General features: G+C 39.5%; 1 protein-coding gene across 4 annotated transcripts in view; it reads left to right on the forward strand.

Moving 5' to 3' along the window:
• The first annotated feature begins 220 nt into the window (after positions 1-220).
• PPP3CC (protein phosphatase 3 catalytic subunit gamma) overlaps positions 221-21,490 on the forward strand; it is a 101,176-nt gene continuing 79,906 nt past the window's right edge. For 2 of the 4 annotated variants that reach the window (XM_012435199.2, XM_012435201.2), the window contains exon 1: positions 221-321. In XM_012435199.2, the coding sequence (XP_012290622.1) occupies positions 273-321 (49 nt within the window). In that variant the 5' untranslated portion in view covers positions 221-272. The remainder of the gene's footprint in view (positions 322-21,490) is intronic. The other 2 variants (XM_012435200.2, XM_012435202.2) reach the window with 1 other exon arrangement.

Raw genomic sequence — 21,490 nt, forward strand, 5'->3', positions numbered from 1 at the left:
CGGTCGCGGTCGCCCCCGAGTCGGTGTTCCCGGCCTTAGCCGCTGGCACCTCGGAAGAGAGCGGCTGGTGGGCCCGCGTCCTGTCAGTGGCGTCGGAGGCCGGCGGTGCGGCGGCCGCGCCCTTCTGGTGCTCGGGCAGCGCTGAGGAGCCAGGACCGGGCACTGCGGGCTGACGGCTCCGGGCAGCTGAGGCCGCCCGAGGAGAAGGCGGCGGCCGCGGCGAAGGCGCACGTCGGACGGGCTCCCGGAGCCGGGAGGAGGCCTTGGGGACCATGTCTGGGAGGCGCTTCCACCTCTCCACCACCGACCGCGTCATCAAAGGTGCCTGGCGGGCCGGGCTTTCCTCCGGGACCCGCGGGAAACGGCCCTCGACTGGGCGGCGGCTCCGGGCGGAGGGAGGCTGGGGCCGGGCTGCGCCCACCCTGGGAGGGCTCGGAGGGGTGTGTACAGGGCCGGGCGGCAGCCCCGGGAGCAGCCCTCCCGGACCTGGCGTTTTCTGCTGCACCTGGCCCGGTGCCTGGCCATCATTGCCAAGTTCCTTCCCGAAGCGTTCAGGGTGCAGTAGGAACTTCTCCCATCACCCCCAAAGGGCCCAGATCCCTTTTTTTTTCTGTTTAAGAAACGACTCTGGGGAAGCCATCTGGGGTGGTGTGAGCAGGGAGTTGAGTCGACTCTTCCAAGTCACATCTTTCTTTTAAGATTAGATCTTTCTTGACACCCGCCCCCCACCCTTTTTTAGGACGTATACCATGTGCCTTTTGACCCACTTTCTCTAGATCATTGTAAGTCACTGCCATTAACAAAATAAACTTAGTATGGTGAAGTCAGATAAATCCATTATATGATGTTTAAAATAAGTGTACAGAGCTCTTGACATGGTATTGGTATTTTATTTTCACTTTGGTTATAGAGGCTTGGAGAATGATGTTTTCTGATGCATATGTGTACCTGGGTTAGATTTCTGTCGTTGTAAGAACAAAATGTAAAGTGCTCCTTCCGTTCTAAATCTTGTAGGGTTTTAGGTTATAGTTGTTTCTGCCTTTAAACTAAGAACATGGATTAAACATAACCACTAATTTATGTGCTACTTTTATTCAGCAATAAGACTTAGGCACAACTGTTCTCTCTGAGATTAACAATCGGTTTGAAAGCGCTATTTTGTAAGAACGGAATAGACTTGGACCAGCTGTGTTAGTGGCCTTTGGATGCAGGGGTTAGTGTGACAGTGGGGAAAATTATTAAAATATTTTCCTTCTTTTTTATTTTGGTATTAGAAGGAAAAAGGCAACTAAGATTGGTGATGGGAATACGTTTTTAAAAGGTGAAACGCCTATTGCATGTTCAGGGAGGGGGAAGAATTTTAGTGTATAATTTAGATTTCCCCCCATCTCAAATCAGCCTCACAAATGTTTATCTATACTACAAAATTATAATGGGATTTTTGAGATTTATCTACTTAGCATTTGTATGATATCATTAGAGTTTTAACTGAATTGTTCATATAACTGACATTATCCCCTAAACAGCTAAATTATTTTGACCATTTAAATTCAAGTCTTCATATTAATAGTGTATACCCTATAATAAGTATATAACCCTCTCTTAAGATTCAGAGTGTAGTAAACATAACCTTTTTGAGGAATCAAGGTCATCATTATGTACATTAATTTCTGTACCGTGCTCTTAATATGGCCGGTGCCTTCTGCTGTATAAGGGTGTTGACAGTTTCGTCCTATACTAAAATGACTCCACACTGCTATACCAGTTCAGTGTTTTGTCTGCTTTTAGTTTCTCTCTCCAGTACTGTTTTCTGTCAAAATATGGCCTTACTGCCTTCTAACCTGCTACGTCTAAGCTGAAGGAGGCAGGGAAACCAGATAAGCCAGAACTGTGGGTCAAGTGAGAATAAATAGGATCTTAGTGAAGCTTAGTGGCAGCCCTCAGGAATCTCACAATCTAATCACCATTGCACTGTGTAATTTCCACCGTAACATGGCATAAGATCAAAAGAAAATTAAAAAATTTAAATGACCCTTAAACATAGTAAAATAAAAATATAGTAAAATAAAACCGTTAAAATGCAGGGGCTGGAAGTGGGCGTGGTAGCTCATGCATGTAACCCCAGCCCTTTGGGAGGCCCACATGGGCAGATCACCTGAGGTCGGGAGTTCGAAACCAGCCTGGCTAACATGGCAAAACCTCATCTCTACTAAACACACAAAAATTAGCTAGGCATTGTGGTGGGCACCTGTAATCCCAGCTACTCAGGAGGCTGAGGCAGGAGAATTGCTTGAACCTGGAAGACAGAGGTTGCAGTGAGCCCAAATGGTGCCACTGCATTCCAGCCTGGGCGATAGTGAGGTTCATGATTAAATAAACACCATCATCATATCCTGTAGGATGCAAATTTGTTCTTTACCAAAATGAATTACTGAATATTGTGTACTTTTAAGACTGCTCTTAAATAAATGAAACAGAAATAATTTCATGCATTTAGAATGTGTGAATTTCTCTCCTATATAAAAGGAGAGCCTAAGAGCTTGACCACAGCATTTGTGGCTTTATGGTCACTTCTGTTGCTTTTTTCAGGGTATTCCAGAGTTTGAAATAGTTGAAGAAAATGAGATGTCACTGTGTGCATAGCTAAGGTTCATTGTATTGGGTACTAAACCCTGGTCCAGTGCTATCTTGTTTAGTCAAAACTGTCTGCATTTATTCACAGCTTGAAAGCTTTTTCAGAGGTGATACCACACCCCGGTTTTTTTTGATTCTGTCATTTCCTGTTAACGTTAAAGGGTACCTAAATTGTTTTGTTTGAGCAAATTTTGGAGAAGACTGGGTACTCGGGAGTGATTTGTGTTTTAAGTGTCCTTTAAACAGCAGCTTTCTTAAGGTGAAAGACTTAGACTACTGGCCAGAAAATCTTGTTTTTACTCCTGCTTCTGGAACTCATTTGTGACCTTGCCTTTTTTAAAAAAAAACAAAAACAAAGCAAAGTTTTTAAAAAATTTTTTTCTTTTTAACTTTTTTTTTTTTGCTTTAATAATCTCATCTGTAGGCTGGACATAGTGGCTCACGCCTGTAATCCTAGCACTTTGGGAGGCCAAGGTGGGTAGATCACCTGAGATCAGGAGTTTGAGACCAGCCTGGCCAACATGGTGAAACTCTGTCTCTACCAAAAATACAAAAAAAAAAAAAAAAAAAAAAAAAAATTAGCCAGGTGTTGTGGCTGGCACCTGTAATCCCAGCTATTTGGGAGGCTGAGGGAGGAGAATCGCTTGAACTTGGGAGGCAGAGGTTGCAGTGAGCCGAGGTTGCACCACTGCACTCTACCCTGGGCGATAAGAGTGAAACTCAGTCTCAAAAAAAAAAATCTCATCTGTAAAATAAGGTTAATAATACCTTCCATGTTTAGCCTGGGTCATGCAAATGACATAAAGGATGTGAAAAGCTCAAGTTAAGGTAGTACTGTGAAACATGATAGTAGGTTGGTAAAAGACTGCTTATTACAGAAGTGGTTAGTAGAAAAATCATTAACATTTGAAAATATCAGAATTAGAAAGCATATGAAATTATAAGCTATGAAACTGTTCCTAGTCAGTAGAATATCTGTTCTACAACATCATGGATATGTGGGTGAAATCTCATTGGTAACAATGTGAAGAGAACAGCACACTCTGTCTGGTACTTCCCAGGCAGTAGCTTTCTTCTCTATCTGTTGAAAGTGTTTATGTTTAAACATTCTTATGATTTTGCTCATTCATTAAATGTTTACTGAGTGCCATCTGCAGTGTACCCTAGTAGGTTGCTCATTCATTTCTTCTTTGCTTTAAAAGTAGCATTTCTCTGAGTCTCTAGAGCAGTTTGTATGCACTGGGGCACCACTACTGGTATCTGGACGGGGGAACTAGGAATTCAAGATGATTAAATTGTGGTATTCTTTCTGCTTCACTTTTTTTTCTAGTTTCCAAGTTTCTTTTCCTGTTTGAGGACACATTTTTTCTTTGACAGTGATTTTTATAAAAGCAGTTTATTCCCCTGGAATGAATCTTTTCAGAAGCAACAAGGAAATTTCAGTAGTAATTACATGATTAATATAGAGAATCTATTGTCTTAAGTTTGTTATCTGATGGCCAGATGGAGTTTAACAGAAAAGTCAGATTTATTTTCAGTAAGGTGCTGATACATTTCTCCCTTTCTCTTAGAATTCAGATATATTGTACATTCACAGAGTACTGTGCCATTTTTCCCACACATGGGAGGCTACTGTTTCCTTAATATCCTGGCACTGGGAATATTGTGCTTATGGCTTTCTTAAAAGATTTTAATATTAGTGTGGACAAAAATTACTATTTCTACAAGCATACCCTGAACCTAATTTCAGTCTCTGGTACCTATACTTCATTTCTTTCCACAGCTCTCGCCCCCCTTTCCCTTTTTTATATCGAGAATGGATTTACTGAGGATTTAAATTTTTTTCTCTTAAATATAAGCTTAATCCTGCTACTTACACAATTTGAAAGTCAGAAAGGGAAGAAAACAAAGACTTCATATTCCTTCCCACCAGAAATAACTGCTTTTAATACCTTTGTGTATTTCCATCTGCAGGTATATTTTGAATTCAAAGGAAAATGGATCACACATATTCAAGCTTTTGTTATACAAATATTTCATATTATTTTAACATAAATATTGTTATTTTACCTAAATATTTCCATAGTGGTCTCAATCATCATGGAAATGGTTTCAAAGTGCTTATATTGCTGGGCGTGGTGGCTCACGCCTGTAATCCAAGCACTTTGGAGGCCAAGGCGGGCGGATCACCTGAGGTCGGGAGTTCAAGACCAGCCTGACCAACATGGTGAAACCCCGTCTTTAAAAAAAAAATTTAAAAAATTAAAAAGTGCTTATATTAATATTTTGGTTCTTTACATTTTCAGTGGGGCACACTTAGTCATTTGATACAATACCAACCCAGAAGAAACATTTTCAAGTATAAATTTTCAGTGTGAATACGTTTTAAAGTTGATATTTCCTGTATTTGTCAACAGTATTTGTTTAATTTATGCTTCATTTATTATTGTAATTAAAAAGCTGCCAAACTTTTGAAGCATTCAAAATCAGTGCTAATTGAGATTCATACCTCTGAGTAGAAGTCTGCAATCTCTGAAAGGGCATCTTAATTTAAACACTTAATTTTTTTTTTTTTTTTGAGCAAGGATAAAGTATTCTTTCTTACCTGTATGTTATTGGTTTTGATCAAAGCTTCATTTATGGTCTAACATTTGATAATTAAGCTTTATCTCTTTTTTGCATTTTAAAATGGGATTAAAAATTTTTTTTGCCTTATGTAATTTTTAGTGTGCCATAACTGCTACTGGAGTATATACAGGAAAATATACAAATTATAAATGTACAGCTTAGTGAATTTTTACAAATTTAGCACCCAAGTACCCATGTAACTGCTCAACCAAAGTAAGAAACAGATTACCAGAACCCCAGAAACAAGCATGAGTTCACTTTCAGTCACTGCTTTCCGTCCCTAAACGGGCAACAGTGGGGAAAATAGGACACTTGTAACCATTATTCTGGCTTCTAACATCATATTTGTGAAGTGACATACTAATCACATCTTACTGTAAAGTGAAAAAAAAAAGAGATTCTTTGAGGAAAAATGCTAAGGACTTACTTAAAATGAAATAATTAATTAAAGACCTTTTCCCAAGCAGTATTTGATACTAGGAATTGAATATCTTTCCATTAAGGTAGCATTTTTTGATAAAGCTAATTTTTAGGCCAGGCATGGTGGCTCACGCCTATAATCCCAGCACTTTGGGAAGCTGAGGTGGGTGAATCACCTGAGGTCAGAAGTTAGAGATCAGCCTGGCCAGCATGGTGGAATTCTGTCTCTACTGAAAATACAAAAATTTGCTAGGCATGGTGGTGCACACCTGTAGCGTCAGCTACTCAAGAGGCTGAGGTAGGAGAGTAGCTTGAATATGGGAGGTGGAAGTCGCACTGAGCTGAGATTGCGCCACTGCACTCCAGTCTGGGTGACAAGAGCGACACTCTGTCTTACAAAAAAATAAATAAATAAAAATTTTTAGACATATATCCATTAGAGACAGAATGATTCAGTTAATTTTGGAACTTTGCTGCTACTTAATTACTAAGTGACTAGTGGAAATAAAAGGATGTCTTACAATCATTACCATCCTTTAGTGCAATCATTGCTAGAATATAACACTCTTTTATAGTTTTATTTTTTTTGGTGGGGACAGGGTCTTGCTCTATTGCCCAGGCTGGAGTGCAGCGGCATGATCACGGCTCACTGCAGCTTCAGCCTCCTGGGCTCAGGTGATCCATCTCAGCCTCCCGAGTAGTTGGGACTACAGGCATGCACCACCACGCCCAGCTAATTTTTGTATTTTTTATAGAGACGGAGTTTTGCCATGTTGTCCTGGCTGGTGTCGAACTCCTTAGCTCAAGTGATCGTCTTGCTTTGTTGGTCTCCCAAAGTGCTGGGATTACAGGTGTGAGCCACTGTGCCCTGCCTTTTATAGTCTGAATGTTAAAATTTAGCAGCTTTTTAAATTTCAAACCTGAGGCCTAAAACTTTCAACCTAACCTAAGTACTATATTTCTTAGTTATCTTTATGTTCTACCTAGTTATCCAGATGAATGCAGAGAGAACTGTTAGTTCGAAATACTCAATTTTGTTTTGTTGGCACATTAGATTATCCTGGAATCTTTTAGTTTTTTGAGTCTTCACTTGTTGTTAGAAAAGGCTATAACTTGGTAACCAGGATCTCTAAATTGGGCACAGAAAGATATAATGGATGGCTGGACAAGACAATGTGTTTCTTTAATAATCATAATTAGATTTACTAATTGCTAATGGTTAAGGTTTTTTTGTTTTTTTTTTTTGCAGCATCTAGAAAATGTCAGCCCAAGAGACTGAAATTCTAAATGAACAAACACTGAGAGATATTTTAAGAATTCATTCAGTAGGCTGCGTGCAGTGACTCACACCTGTAATCTCAGCACTTTGGGAGGCCAAGGTGGGTGGACGATGAGGTCAGGAGTTGAGACCAGCCTGGCTAACATGGTGAAACCCCATCTCTACTAAAAATACAAAAATTTGCCAGGCATGGTAGCGTGTACCTGTAATCCTAGCTACTCAGGAGGCTGAGGCAGGAGAATTGCTTGAACCCAGGAGGCAGAGGTTGCTGTGAGCTGAGATGGTGCCACTGCACCCCAGCCTGAGTGACAGAGCGAGACTCCGTCTCAATAAAAAAAAAATCCATTCAATCATTACCTATGTAGCATTCTTGCTAAAAGTGTTTAATTTAAGCTGAACCTAAGTATAGTAGACAATTAGACAAATCCAGCTTGTGGGACTTTGTGCAAGACAGTTGGCCTCTAAAAATGTCAAAGTGATGAAAAACAAAACAAAAAGGGCAGGAAGACTATTCTAGATGAAAGAAGTTGAAAGAGAAATGTCAGTCAAGTACAGTGTCAAGCCTTGATTAAGAAAATAAAAAACTGTAGAGGACATTTTGCGGATAACTGGGAAGATATGAACATGGAGTATATATTACACAGTATCATTGTAAATGTCTCAAATGTGATATATGGTGTTATATATACATATATGGTGGTTATATAGGAAAATGGTATTATATTTAGGCAGCATCTGATGAAGTATTTATGTTGAAATGTGATGTTTGCAATTTGCTTTTAAATTGTTAAAAAAAATCATATATTTGTAGAGATAAGCAAAAGTGGCAAAACATTTACTGTGGCAAATCTAGGTAAGAGCATATGAGTGTTCTTTTTTTTTTTTTTTGAGATGGGATCTTGCTCTGTAGCCCAGGCTGGAGTGCAATGGCACAGTCTCAGCTCACTGCAACCTCCATGTCCCAGGTTCAAGCAATTCTCCTGCCTCCGCCACCCCATTAGCTGGGATTATAGGTGTCTGCCACCATGCCTGGCTAATTTTTGTATTTTTAGTAGAGACGGGGTTTCACCAGGTTGTCCAGGCTGGTCTCAAACTCCTGACCTCATGATCCACCCACCTCGGCCTCCCAAAGTGCTGGGATTACAGGCATGAGACACTGCACCCGGCCTGGGTGTTCATTTTATGATTCTTTTACTTTTTAAATAGATTTCAGTTTTTCAAAATATGAAGTTGGGGAGAGCCAAGCATAATGGCACTTGCCGTAGTCACAGTTGCTTGAAAGGCTGAAGCAGGTGGATTGCTTGAGCCCAGGAGTTCCAAGGCTTCAGTGAACTATGATTTCACCACTGTGCTCCAGCTTGGGTGATAGAGTGAGAGCCCATCTCTATTTTTAAAAAAAATTAAGTTAGGGAGAAAAAAGTACAATTAAGAAAAGCCTTGGCCGGGTGCAGTGGTTCATGCCTGTAATCCTAGTACTTTGGGAGGCCAAGGTGGGTGGATCACTTGAGCTCAGGAGTTTGAGATTAACCTGGCAACATGCTGAAATTCCATCTCTACAAAAAATTTTAAAAAGCTGGGTGTGGTGGCCTGTACCCATGGTCCCAGCTACTTGGGAGGCTGAGATGGGAGGATCACCTGAGCCAGGAGGTGGAGGTTGCAGTAGGCCAAGATGGCGCCACACTCCAGCCTAGGTGACTGAGTCCCCATCTCAAAAAACGAAAAAAAAAACAAAAAAACAGAAAAAGAAAAGTCTCAGAACAGCTACAGATAGGTTTAGGAAAGACTGTCATTGTATCTAAGGATTCATTAGTGTTTTAACGGGGGAAAACTGAAAAGAAGTAAATGAGCCTTAAATATATTATAGCTGATGTGAAGTGGAGGCAACTTGTTTAGCAGAAAAAGTAGTTGTTTCAGCTTCATGATGGGGCTTGGAAAGGCGTACAGAAGTCAGGATGGAGAAAGGAAGTATACTTGACTAAGGAGTAGAGGGAAGATAGGCAAACTGGAAGGGCCAGAGAACTGCAAGACATACAATCTAGAAAAGGAAGAGGGATAGTTGAAAACTGCTGGGGCCGTTGACAGAGATTTCACTAAGGGGACAGCAAGACTATAGGCTTATAAACCTATTCTGAAATTACAGAAAATTCAAATGTTATCCAGATAGATGATGTGGAAAGTTAAACGTCCATTTTTATTTTACTTTATTGAAGAGATTGAAGTGAAAAAAAGGGTGGTAGTGTGATAAAATAAATATTAAGAACACTATTGAGTAGAGGAGAAAGAAAGGATTTTCTAAGTGTATTTCCCATTCCTGTTAATTGCACCACTTACCCATTTAGTCACTGACTCAGATGGCGAGCCTGGGAATCAGGCCAAACTCTTGCTTCTCCCTTTCACTGACTGTCCAGTCCCACCAGACTAAATGCTGTGAACCTTTGGTTTGTACATATCCTCTCCTTCATCCTTCTCATACACCTTTTGCTGTGCCATTGCAGGAGCCTCTTGCTGGGACTGTGTAATCTCTCTGTGCTGTCATCGTGATCTGTGAACAATGTCAAGGGTCATTCTTGTGCTCAAAATCCTTCATGAGCGCTTCCTGCCTGTGGGATAAGCTCTAACTTTGTTGATGGGCAGTACCCTGCACGCTAAACCTCTCTAGCCTTTTGTTCCACTTCTTCCTTCTCATTTCATACCCCTCATCCCCAACCTACTTTATTTATTTTTGAGACAGAGTCTCACTCTGTCACCCAGGCTGGAGCGCAGTGGTGCAATCTCTGCTCACTGCAACCTCTGCCTCCCAGGTTCAAGCGATTCTCCTGCTTCAGCCTTCTCAGTAGCTGGAATTACAGGCGCACGCCACCACACCCAGCTAATTTTTGTATTTTTAGTAGAGATGGGGTTTCACCTGTTGGCCAGGCTGGTCTCAAACTCCTGACCTCAGGTGATCTGCCCTCTTCAGCCTCCCAAAGTGCTGGGATTACCGGTGTGAGCCACCACACCCTGTCCCCACCCTAGTTTAATACTACAGGTTGAGTGTTCCTAATCCAAAATCTGAAGGTTTTTAAGTGTCAGATGATACCACAAGTGGATGTTTTCATTCCTGATCTCATGTGATGGATTGTAATAAAAACCTGGGGGCATAACCCAAAGTTTCTTCAGTGTCCCCAAGGGAAAAAAGACCCTCCCTGCTCCCTTTGGTTGCAATATGTCTTTTCCATGCACAGCGTGATGGTGATGTCAGGCAGCCACAGATTATCCACATAGGTGGCTGTGTTAGTGACACATTTGCTTTCTAATCATTCAGTGTATACACATTTGTTTCATGCACAAAATTGTTAAAAATATTTAGAAAATTACCTTCACATTCTTTATATAAAGTGTATATGGAACATAAATGAATTTTGTGTTTAGACTTGGGTTCCATTCCCAACATATCTCATTTTGTATATGCAAATATTCCCAAATCTGAAACAATCGAAAATCTGAAATGCTTCTGGTCCTAAGCACTTTGGTTAGGAAGGCATACGTGTAGTCCCTAGAATGTTTTATATCTGTGAATAGGCTCTTTGCTTGCTTCTGTATGTAATTTTTTTTAAAAAATATTTTTAGGGATGAGGTCTTACTCTGTTGTCCAGGCTGGAGTGCAGTAGTCCGATCAGTGCTCACTGTGGCCTCAAACTCCTGGCCTCAAGTGTCTCTCCTACTTCCATCTCCACCTCACAAAGAGGTGGAATTACAGGCATGAGCCACTGTGCCTGGCCCTGCATAGAATCTTGTCCCTCAACTTGACCAGCTCCTGTTTATCTTTCACGATTTAGCCAAGGGGACTTCTGAGAAGCTTTTTCTCCTCTGCTAAGAGGCTGTGAAGAGTAATGGTTTGAGAATATGGGCCTCAGTCAGACACACCTGGATTTAAATTGTATATATTTTTTTTCAAAGAGATGGGGTCTTGCTCAATTAGCAAAGCTGAAATACACTGGCACCACCATAGCTCACTGCAGCCTCAAACTCCTGGGCTCGAGTGATCCTCTGGCCTAATCCTCGTGCCTAGGACTACAGGCATGTGCCACTATGCCCAGCTCAAATTCTTTTAGTGATGCAAGACCTTGGATAAATCACTTACTTTTGTTTTACTTGCATTTCTTTATCTGTAGAAGAGGGATAATAAAACTTGCAGTGGCAAATACATAGTGAATGCTCTACATGTGTTATGTTAGGGGCTGTCGCCGCCATTGTTATCATCATCATTATCATCATTTTCATCATCATCGTCATGAGAGTTACTGTCTTATATGAGCTTCCATAAACAATCTCATTGCTTTGCAAATCTCTTTAAATGTTTTCCTGTCCTTTCTTCACAATAAACTGTTCTCTTTAAGGGCAACCACTGTTTATCCTTAATGCTGAATGCAGTGCCTAACACATGCTTAGGTGCGTAGTAAATATTTAAGTATGTGCAAGCATAAGAAGCTTATTTTATGGATGACAGTGTAAGAAAGAGTAGAAACTGTGCCAATTACCAGCCATGTGTGGCCTTGGACCTTAGTTATTTATTTTCCTTGCCACAAATGTAAAATGGTAGATAGTGCTTACCTCAGAATTTAAAGATTACATCTCATATTGTGTGTAAAGTGCTTAGCATAGTGTCCATAGTGGGTGCTTAACAAATGTTAGCTATTATTTTAAAAATAAATTAGTCTTATGTCTTGGTAAGATTAGACAGCAGATCTATTTTACTTTAAGTGATATGTGAAATGAGTATTGTGTTTTACAAAAATTAGCTGGGTGTGGTGGCGGGCACCTGTAATCCTGGCTACTCAGGAGACTGAGGCAGGAGAATCGCTTGAACCTGGGAGGCGGAGGTTGCAGTGAGCTGAGATCATGGTACTGCACTCCAGCCTGGGTAACACAGCGAGACTCTGTCTCAAAAAAAAGAGTATTGTATTTTATATAGTCACGCTTGTAGTTGCTTAATTGATTGAGAGTTCTGAGAAATGCATCCTTAGGTGATTTCATCATTATGCAGTTATCATATGTTGTAGTTATCCCTTGGTATTTATAGGAGCTTGGTTCCAGGACCCCCACATGTACCAAAATCCCTGAATACTCAAATCCAGAAGTTGGCGCTATGGAACCTGAGTATTCAAAAGTTGGCCCTCTGTATTTGCAGGATTGGGTTTTTCATCCTGTGTTTGGTTGAAAAAAACTGCATATAGGTGAACCAGTGCAGTTCAAACCCATGTTGTTTGAGTTAACCATACTTACACAAACCTAGATGTTATAGCCTGCTGCACACCTAGGCTGTATGGTAGAGCCTGTTCTCCTAAGCTACGAACCTGTACACATGTTACTGTACTGAATACTGTAGGCAATTGTAACACAACAGTAAGTCTTTGGGTATCTAAACATATCTAAACCTAGACAAGGTACAGTAAAAATGCAGTATAAAAGATAAAAAATGGTCCACCTGTAGAGGGCACTTAACATGAACGAGGCTTGCAGGACTGGAAGTGGCTCTGGCTGAGTAAGGGAGTATGTGGTGAGTGAATGCGAAGGCCTAGAACGTTACTGTACAACACTGCAGGCTTTGTAAACACTGCACACTTAGGCTACGCTAAATTTGTGAACTTTCTTCAGTAATAAATTGGCCTTAGCTTACTGTAACTTTTTTACTTTATAAACTTAAAAACTTTTAAAGTTTTTAATTCTTTTGTAATCATACTTAGCTTAAAACACAAACATTATATAGCTGTACATATTTTCTTTCATATCCTTATAACCTTTTACTGTTTCAAACATTGCTTATTTTAAAAACTTTTTTGTTAAAAATGAAGACACACACGCACACATACACACACACACACACACACACACACACACACACACACACACACACTAGCCGAGGCCGCCACAAAGTCAGGATCTTTAGTGTCACTGTCTTCTACTTCCACCTCCTGTCTCACTAGAAGGTCTTCAGGGGAATTAACAAGCATGGAGCTGTCATCTTCTATGACAACAATGCCTTCTCGTGGAATACCTCCTGAAGGACCTGTCTGGGGCTGTTTTACAGTTACCTTTTTTTTTTAAAAGAATTTGAGATGGAATCTTGCTCTGTTGCCCAAGCTGGAGTGCAGTGGCGCAATCTCTGCTCACTGCAACCTCTGTCTCCCGGGCTCAAGCAATTCTCCTGCCTCAGCCTCCCGAGTAGCTGGGATTACAGGCGCCTGCCACCACACCTGGCTAATTTTTGTATTTTTACTAGAGATGGAGTTTTACCATGTTGACCAGGCTGGTCTCTAACTCCTGACCTCTACCCACTTCGGCCTCCCAAAGTGCTGGGACTATAGGCGTGAGCCACTGCACCTGGCCTTTTTTCTTTTAATAAGTAGTAGTAGAATACTCTAAAGTAAAGATAAGATGGGTGGTTTATTAAAAAAATAAAATAAAATAAAAAGAAGGGTGGTATAATAAATGTATAAGCCAGTAACATATTTGTTATCATTATTTGACTGGCAGTGCAGTAGGTTTGTTTATACCACGGTACCACAAATATGAGTAGTAGTGCCTTACACTATGATGTTAAGACAGGCGAAAACATCAGTAGGTGATAGAAATTTTTCATCTCTGTTATAATCTTACGGGATCTCTGTCATATATGTGATCTGTTGTTGACTGAAATACTGTATATGGCACATGACTGTTTTACAATTTTAGTCTCTTAGTGTTGGAAAGATTTAGACCTAAAATGCTTAAGAAGAAAAATGGTGAAATTTTCCTTTTCTGTAGTATGGATAGAATTTTGGAAATGATGTATTCATAAATATTTGATGAGTTCCTAATACATGCAGCACATTTCTGGTTATGCTTAGAAGGTTAACTACTGCTTGAAAAGTACTCACACAGTGTAGCATATAACAGCCTCTCAAAAATGTCACAGAAATTTACAACTATTTAGTGACCTATGACTAATCCCTCTGCAAAAGGCGCTGATGACTAAATTGTAGACAATACATAGTGTGAAATGTTTGTTCCCTTGATATATAAATTGATAATCCTTTAATATTTAAACAGACTGTGATTAGTGGCCTGAAGAGGTAAGGCTTCATCTGTGTTTTTTTTCCATGTGTGTGCATAGGTATGTTTTTTTCTTGTGACCCAAGGCTTTCTGGAAGTTTAAAATGAATGGCTGGAGTAATAAAGATAGTTGGTGGGTTTCTCCATGGAAGCAAGTTGGTTATTTTTAACTATTTTGCACTGCTTTACAGAAAACATATGCCGCTATAGAAGTTATTGTTTCTGTTGACTGTCACTGGTTGTGGTTACTACTTAGTTGGTTCTAGGAGGACCAGTTCTTAGCTAATACTTTGAAAGTGAGTTCTATGACTATCAAAGACCAGAAGGAATAATCTCAAAGAACCTGACCAGATCATTGAAATAAAATCACTTGTTCTAGTAAGGAACATTGAAAAGGCATGTATGACTTTTGGTAATAACATGTAATATAAATTATTTAGCAGTATTTTACTTGTTCATGATGGGCAAGGCAGGTGAGTAGATTAGGAAATGAATCTGAAAAAGTCGGGCAGGCCTGCTGGCTTAAAATAGGAATGAAAGCAAGGTTATTTGTAGTGAACAGAGGTAAATCCTAGTGTCCTATGAGGATAAGACTACACAATAATCTAAAAATAATAGCTTATAGGCCAATTACCTGTTAAGGTTTACAATTCTTACTTACTGCAGATCATCGCCAATGTGGCTGTTCTCATTTATGCAGATCTACATCAGATTTTACTTGTGTTTACCTGAAAATGCATATTGTTTATGTAGTCGATGTTTATTGTAGTAGCATACAGAATCTGACCTTGAAAAAGCTGCAGAATTTCTTGAGTGTACTTTAGGAACTTAGATTGTCAAAATTTATTTAATTTTTATTTTGATAATTATAGATTCACAGGATGTTGTAAATAAAGAAATGGACAGGGAAGTCCCATACACCTCTCCCCGAAGCCCCTTGCCTCTCTTTGCCAGCATCAGTATCCCACGCCACTACAGTACTGTACCAAAACCAGAAAATTGACATTGGTACAATCCATAGAGCTTGTTCAGATTTCACTAGTTATACATGCATTCCTGTCTGTGTATGTTTACCTTTATGCAGTTTCACATATAGGTAGCATAACTACCAGCACAATAAAGGTGCTCAACAGTACCTTAACCACAAGATGTAGTTACTTCCCCTGTATAGCTATACCAATCCCCTTTCTCCACCAGAAATTCGGTTTTATACTTTGGCTGTTATTTTTAATCATGTGCAAAGCTGGTTTGATTAAGGTTTTTGCTTCTGAGTTGGAAGTATTGTAAAATAATTTTTAATGAATTATGGGTAATCTGACAGCAACTGACACATGGTAAAAAGCTAGATTTGGGAGCATTGAAGGACTTCTTGGATACTTAGGCCTAGAACGATTCTCAGCTCTTATTTCCTTTCCCCTTTCCTTTTTTTTTTTTTGGCAGAGTCTCGCTCTGTCACCCAGGCTGCCCAGGCTGGGTTCAAGCAATTCTCCTGCCTCAGCCTCTTTGGTAGTTGAGACTACAGGCGTATGCTACCACACCTGGCGGATTTTTCTATTTTTGTAGAGATGAGGTGTCTCCATGTTGGCCAGGCTGGTCTTGAACTCCTGACTTCAGGGGATCCACTCCCCTATGCCTCCCAAATTCCTGGGATTACAGGCATGAGCTGATGTGCCCGACTAAGAATGATTCTCATCTCTCATTACCAACCAGAATCACCTGTGGAGTTTAAAATCCCATGTAGAAAAAAAAGGTTACCTTGGCCTCATTCCCAATAAATCTTTATTGAGCATAAAAATGCCAGTTAAAAAAAGATGCACAGGATGATAACCATTTATATAAAAAAGTTCTAAATATACTCTACTGTGCATAGATGCATTAGTAACAAAATTACATCCACATAGAAAGGATACGTAACTACTTAAAGATACTAGTTACCCCTGGAGAGGAAGGAAGAGGAATAGGAGGTGTCTTCAACAACATCTGTAACATTTTAGTTTCTAAAAAAAATTTGAAACAGATACAGAAAACTTAATATTTTACATCTACATGAAAGCATGTGGGTATAAATTTTGTAATATTGAAATATTTCATTAGAAATATACAGTATATTACATATATATGTGAAATTTCCTCCTTTCTTTATTTTAGTATACCTTCTACTTACTTTGGTACCAAGAATGGAGCGCTGCTATAACAAATACCTAGAAGTATGGAAATGGCTTTGGAACTTCTGAGAGACCCAGCCCAAGTCTCAACTTTCTTTTTTTTTAAAAGAATTTTTTTGCCCAGGCTGGAGTGTAAGTAGCCCAATCTTGGCTCACTGCAACTTCCGCCTCCTGGATTCAAGCAATTCTCCTGCCTCAGCCTCCAGAGTAGCTGGGACTACAGGCATGCACCACCACATCTGACTAATTTTTGTGTTTTTAGTAGAGATGGGGTTTCACTGTGTTGGCCAGGCTGCTCTTGAACTCCAGGCCTCAAGTGATCTACTCGCCTTGGCCTCCCCAAGTTCTGGGATTATAGGCATGAGCCATGACGCCCAGCCCAAGTCTCAACTTTCTCATACCCTTACTTGAGAAAGGTATGAGTTAACCTTTCTCAAGTAAGGGAGCCATCGTTGATTTCCCCCTTTGTAATCTTCCATACTTATAGTCTGAACCATACAATGTACTGCTTAACTTTTCTGTGTTTATATCTTGTTTTATGTCAGTTCTACTCAACTAGAGCATACAATTCTTCAAGGTAGAATAAATGTATTAAATTTGTATATTCCACATATTACCCATACAATGTGACCATGTAGTAAGTACCAGGTGAACATTTAATTATTTAACTAGAATATAATTACTGCCCCAGTATTTTTCCCTAGCACTTTTGACCTTAAAGAATCCTTCTAGCTTTTTGATATAGATTTTAGAACTTCACTATTAACAAATATTAGCCAGGCATGGTGGCTCACACCTGTAATCCTAGCACTTTGGGAGGCTGAGGCAGGTGTAGCATCTGAGGTCAGGAGTTTGAGACCAGCCTGACCAACATGGCAAAACCCTATCGCTACTAAAAATAGAAAAATTAGCCAGGCATGGTAGCTAATGGTACACACCTGCAATGGTACCCACCTGTAATCCCACCTACTCAGGAGGCTGAGACAGGAGAATCACTTGAACCCAGGAGGCAGAGGTTGCAGTGAGCCGAGATCGTGCCACTGTATTCCAGATTCCAGCTTGAGTGACAGAGTGAGACTCTGTCTCAAAAAAAAAATATATATATATACATACACACACACACCCCCACCCCCCACCCCTCACTATTATCTAGGATTTTAGGAAGGCTAGCTATAGAAACTTAGATATATTCAGTTACTGAATGTTTTGTTTTTCAGTTGGTAATGTACTCTTTCAGTGTTTGAAAGGATGACACTGGATAATTAGATTTGAATTGTAAATCTCCGAAACTGGTGTTGGAAAAACTGGAGGAGTTGATGATTTTACACACAGTCTTTCCAGGCTCTTATTATTGGGAAAAGCGTGTTAATTGTAGTCAGTGAATTTCTTCAAAGTTTGCTGCTTTTAAATCAAATTAAGGAAGTCAGCAACCATAAGTAGAATTATATGAATAAAATATTTCATTGTTATGAAGAATTAGCAGTGTATGGCATTATATGTTTCACATATTGAAGTTGACACCAGAAAGATACATTTGTGATTTTCTTTTTTTTCTGAGACAGTTTAGCAGTGTTGCCCAGGCTGGAGTACAGTGGCGCAGTCATAGCTCACTGCAGCCTGGAACTCCTGGGCTCAAGTGATCTTTCCGCCGCCACCTTCACCTCCCAAGTAGCTGGAATTACAGGTGCATGCCACTGTGCCCAGCCCACTTTAGTGATTTATTATTTTTTAATGTCTTTTCTTTTTTAATACAGAGCTGCAAATTTCTTACTTTTCCTTAGTGCAATCCATGTGTGAAATGTGTTATAATTTGTTATAATATTTGAAGTCCTGAAGTTTTTGAGTGATTTTGTGTGTATGTGTAAGATTAGAATGGATTCATGGTTTCCACTAATAACACTTCGTCATTATCACTTTGTTGTGCGTTCATGTTTAAAGAGATAAACTTCTAGGTAGTTTATCTAGAATTGTGTAAAATCCTTTCCTTTTAATGAGAGAGTATCTTGCATGTGAATATTATTTGTCACGTGTTATGCCTACATTGTTGGTTTGACTTAAATTTTAGTGGCCTCTCAGAGATTATTTTCATTCTAGTTCATGTCATATTACTTTGTTATATGTATTAAGAAATACAAAAGATTATTTAATGCTATAGAATTTGTATGTTGAAATCCTAATCCCCAATGTGATGGTATTAGGAGGTATGGTCTTGGGGGAGGTAAAGTTTTTTACAAATTTCTAAAAGAAAATATATGAGAAATCTTTGTGACAGTTTTCTTAGCTAGGTCATAGAAGGCATGAACCATAAACACTGATAATTGGACTTTAAAAAAATTAAAATCTTTTGTTCTTTTAAAGATGTTTGATTAGGAAAATGGAAAGGCGAGCCAGAGAATGGTAGAAAATATCTAAACTACATTAATGGAGCTTACTACTAAATTAAGAAAACATTAGAGATTATCTCTATAGTATAACCGATTATAAAATAATGTGTTGACATATTTAAAATATTAAGATATACATTGATATCTTAACAGTAGTTGTCTTTGGCTGGTGAGATTCTAAGAGATTTGTTTTTGTTGTGATTATTGTTTTTTCTTTTGTGCTCTTTATGTTTTAAGAAATTCTTTTGCCTTGAGTATATAGTATATTTGATTCTTTGATTAAAGATGTAGAAAAATCTTTAAATAAAGGATAGTTTGAAAGATTAGCAGAATGTTTACAACCGATACTTGATACTACATAGATAATACTTTGCTATCCTATTTTTGTAAATTCCGTGCTTGAAAATTTCAAACAGTTTTTTGCGTGTGAGTGTGTGTTTTGAAGTGGAGTCTTGCAATATTGCCCAGACCAGTCTCAAACTCCTGGCCTCAAGTGATCTTCCCACCTTGTCCCCTCAAAGCATTGGGATTATAGGCATGAGCCACCACTCACAGCCTGAAACTTTCAAAACTTTAAAAAATAGCTTGAAAACCTTTGTTTTAGTCCAGGTGCAATGGCTCACATCTGTAAATCTGGCACTTTGGGAAGCTGAGATGGGAGAATTGCTTGAGGCCAGGAATTTGAGATCAGCCTGGGCAACATGGTGACATCCTGTCTCTAAAAAAAATTTAAAAATTAGTCAGGTGTCATGGTGCATGTCTGTAGTCCCAGCTACTCTGGAGGCTGAGGTGGGAGGATTGTTTGAAGAGTTCAAGGCTATAGTGAGGAATGATCAAGCCACTGCACTCCATCCATTCTTAGTGACAGTGAGAGACCCTGTCTCTAAACATAAAAAAGAAAATCTTTATTTATAGCACTTTATGAGCCATATTTAGGAAACATAGTTCCACATATTGTTTGTTTTTAATGATAAGGGGTTTTTAAACTTGATTTTTAGTAAATAGTATAATAAAAGTTTGTTTACATTAGATATGAAGCTAATTATCACCCCTAACTGCTGGCTGGTTTTCTAGAATTGTAGAAGCAGGTGGTGAATTTTCCTGTCTGCTGATATCTAAAATACTCTGATTCCTGGGTGAGTTCCAGCAATATTGGATGTTGGTAAAATTACTGTTGGTTGATTAATTTATGATAGTAGTATATACATCTCTAAGCCTAATTCTATTTGTTTTTGAGTAAATAATACAATAACATGGCATAATATTTTAATAGGTATGTGGCAAAAAGTCTTCCTATCCCTAACTGTCAGCCACCAGTTCCCTGCCTTGGGACTGTTAAATCCCACTACCAGTGACCACCAAGAAGACATCTGTAGTCAAAAATAAGTTACACTGATTTAGCTTGCGGCAAGAAGGAGCTGTGGGGCCCCTCAAAAGGATGGAGTTAGAAAAGAGGACATATAGGGTTTTAGGAACTGTTTGTCACAGAGTTATATTAGGATAAAATTAGTAGTCTGGGCAGGGATTGGCTAGAATATATAATTTGAGTGAGTTCCTGTAACAATCAGTAGTTTTGACTCTAGGACACATATGTCACTGAGGATTTACTGTTAGATCAGTTTGTGGTACTAGAACATAGGGTCTGGGTGAGCTGGTATTAATAAAGGTTTGAGGCTGGGCACAGTGGCTCAAACCTGTAATCCCAGCAAGTTGGGAGGCTAGGATGCGAGGATCCTTTGAGACTAGGAATTTGAAACTAGCCTGGTCAACATAGTGAGACCTCAGTCTTTTGAAAAAAACAATTTTTTTTTATTTTGAGACAGAGTTTTGCCCCTGTTGCCCAGGCTGGAGTGCAGTGGCACAATCTTGGCTCACTGCAACCTCTGCCTCCTGGGTTCAAGTAATTCTCCTGCCTCTGCCTCCCTAGTAGCTGGGATTAACACATGTGTGCCATCACGCCTGGCTAATTTTGTATTTTTGTAGAGATGGGGTTTCTCCATATTGGTCAAGCTGGTCTCAAATTCCTGACCTCAGGCGAGCCACCCACCTTGGCCTCCCAAAGTGTTAGGATGACAGGTATGAGCCACCTCGACTGGCTGAAAAAAGTTTTAGAAATTAAAATTAACTGAGTGTGATGGCACACACCTGTAGTCTTAGCTACTTGGAGGGTGCTGAGGTGGGAGGATCACTTGAGCCCAAGAGTTAGAGGCCGCAGTGAGCTTTGATCATGCCACTGCATCCCAGCCTGGGTGACAGAGGGAGACCCTGTCTCTTAAAAAGGAAAAAAAAAACCGGTTTGAGCTTAGATGGACTTTGATGCACAGTACATTGTGGTTTGGTTTGGTTCAGTTGATCTGTTTTGCAAGCACTAGTGCTTTTCTGAGCATCTACAAGCAATTTGTAGTGTTGTTTCAGTTTTGTTTCAATTTTTAATCTCTGTTTCTGATCATTCTTCAGCTAAACTGGAATCTTTACCATTTAAGGGAGGTGATCAATCAAGATTTCAAACTGTTGTTTGATGGGTTGTGAATGTTTATCAGGCTTTGATGGTAGACATTTTGGCCTCTGCAGGCACCAGGCCATTTTTTTCTTTTTCTTAGATGAATCAGCTGGTGTGACAGTGGCTGCACGGCAGCATTTAAGCATCTGCAACACACTGAAACTCAGACAATTATTATTAAAGTTTGAAATAATGTCCCATATATCCCATAATCTATTTGGGTTTTCTTTTGGGTAACCAAGTATTTTTTTCCTTTAATTTGGATATGGGTCATTCATCTTTGCAACTGTCCTATATTTGGTTTATATTTTGGTGAGGATAAGGGTCTTGATAATACTAAAGACAAGGCGTCTATTGACAGCCTAAAATCTTACAACAGTAGAGAGAGAAGAAAATGCCAAGAGAA

Source organism: Aotus nancymaae, unplaced genomic scaffold, assembly GCF_030222135.1.
Source record: "Aotus nancymaae isolate 86718 unplaced genomic scaffold, 86718_ANA_hifiasm-v0.15.2.pri h1tg000079l, whole genome shotgun sequence".
NCBI lineage: Eukaryota > Metazoa > Chordata > Mammalia > Primates > Aotidae > Aotus > Aotus nancymaae.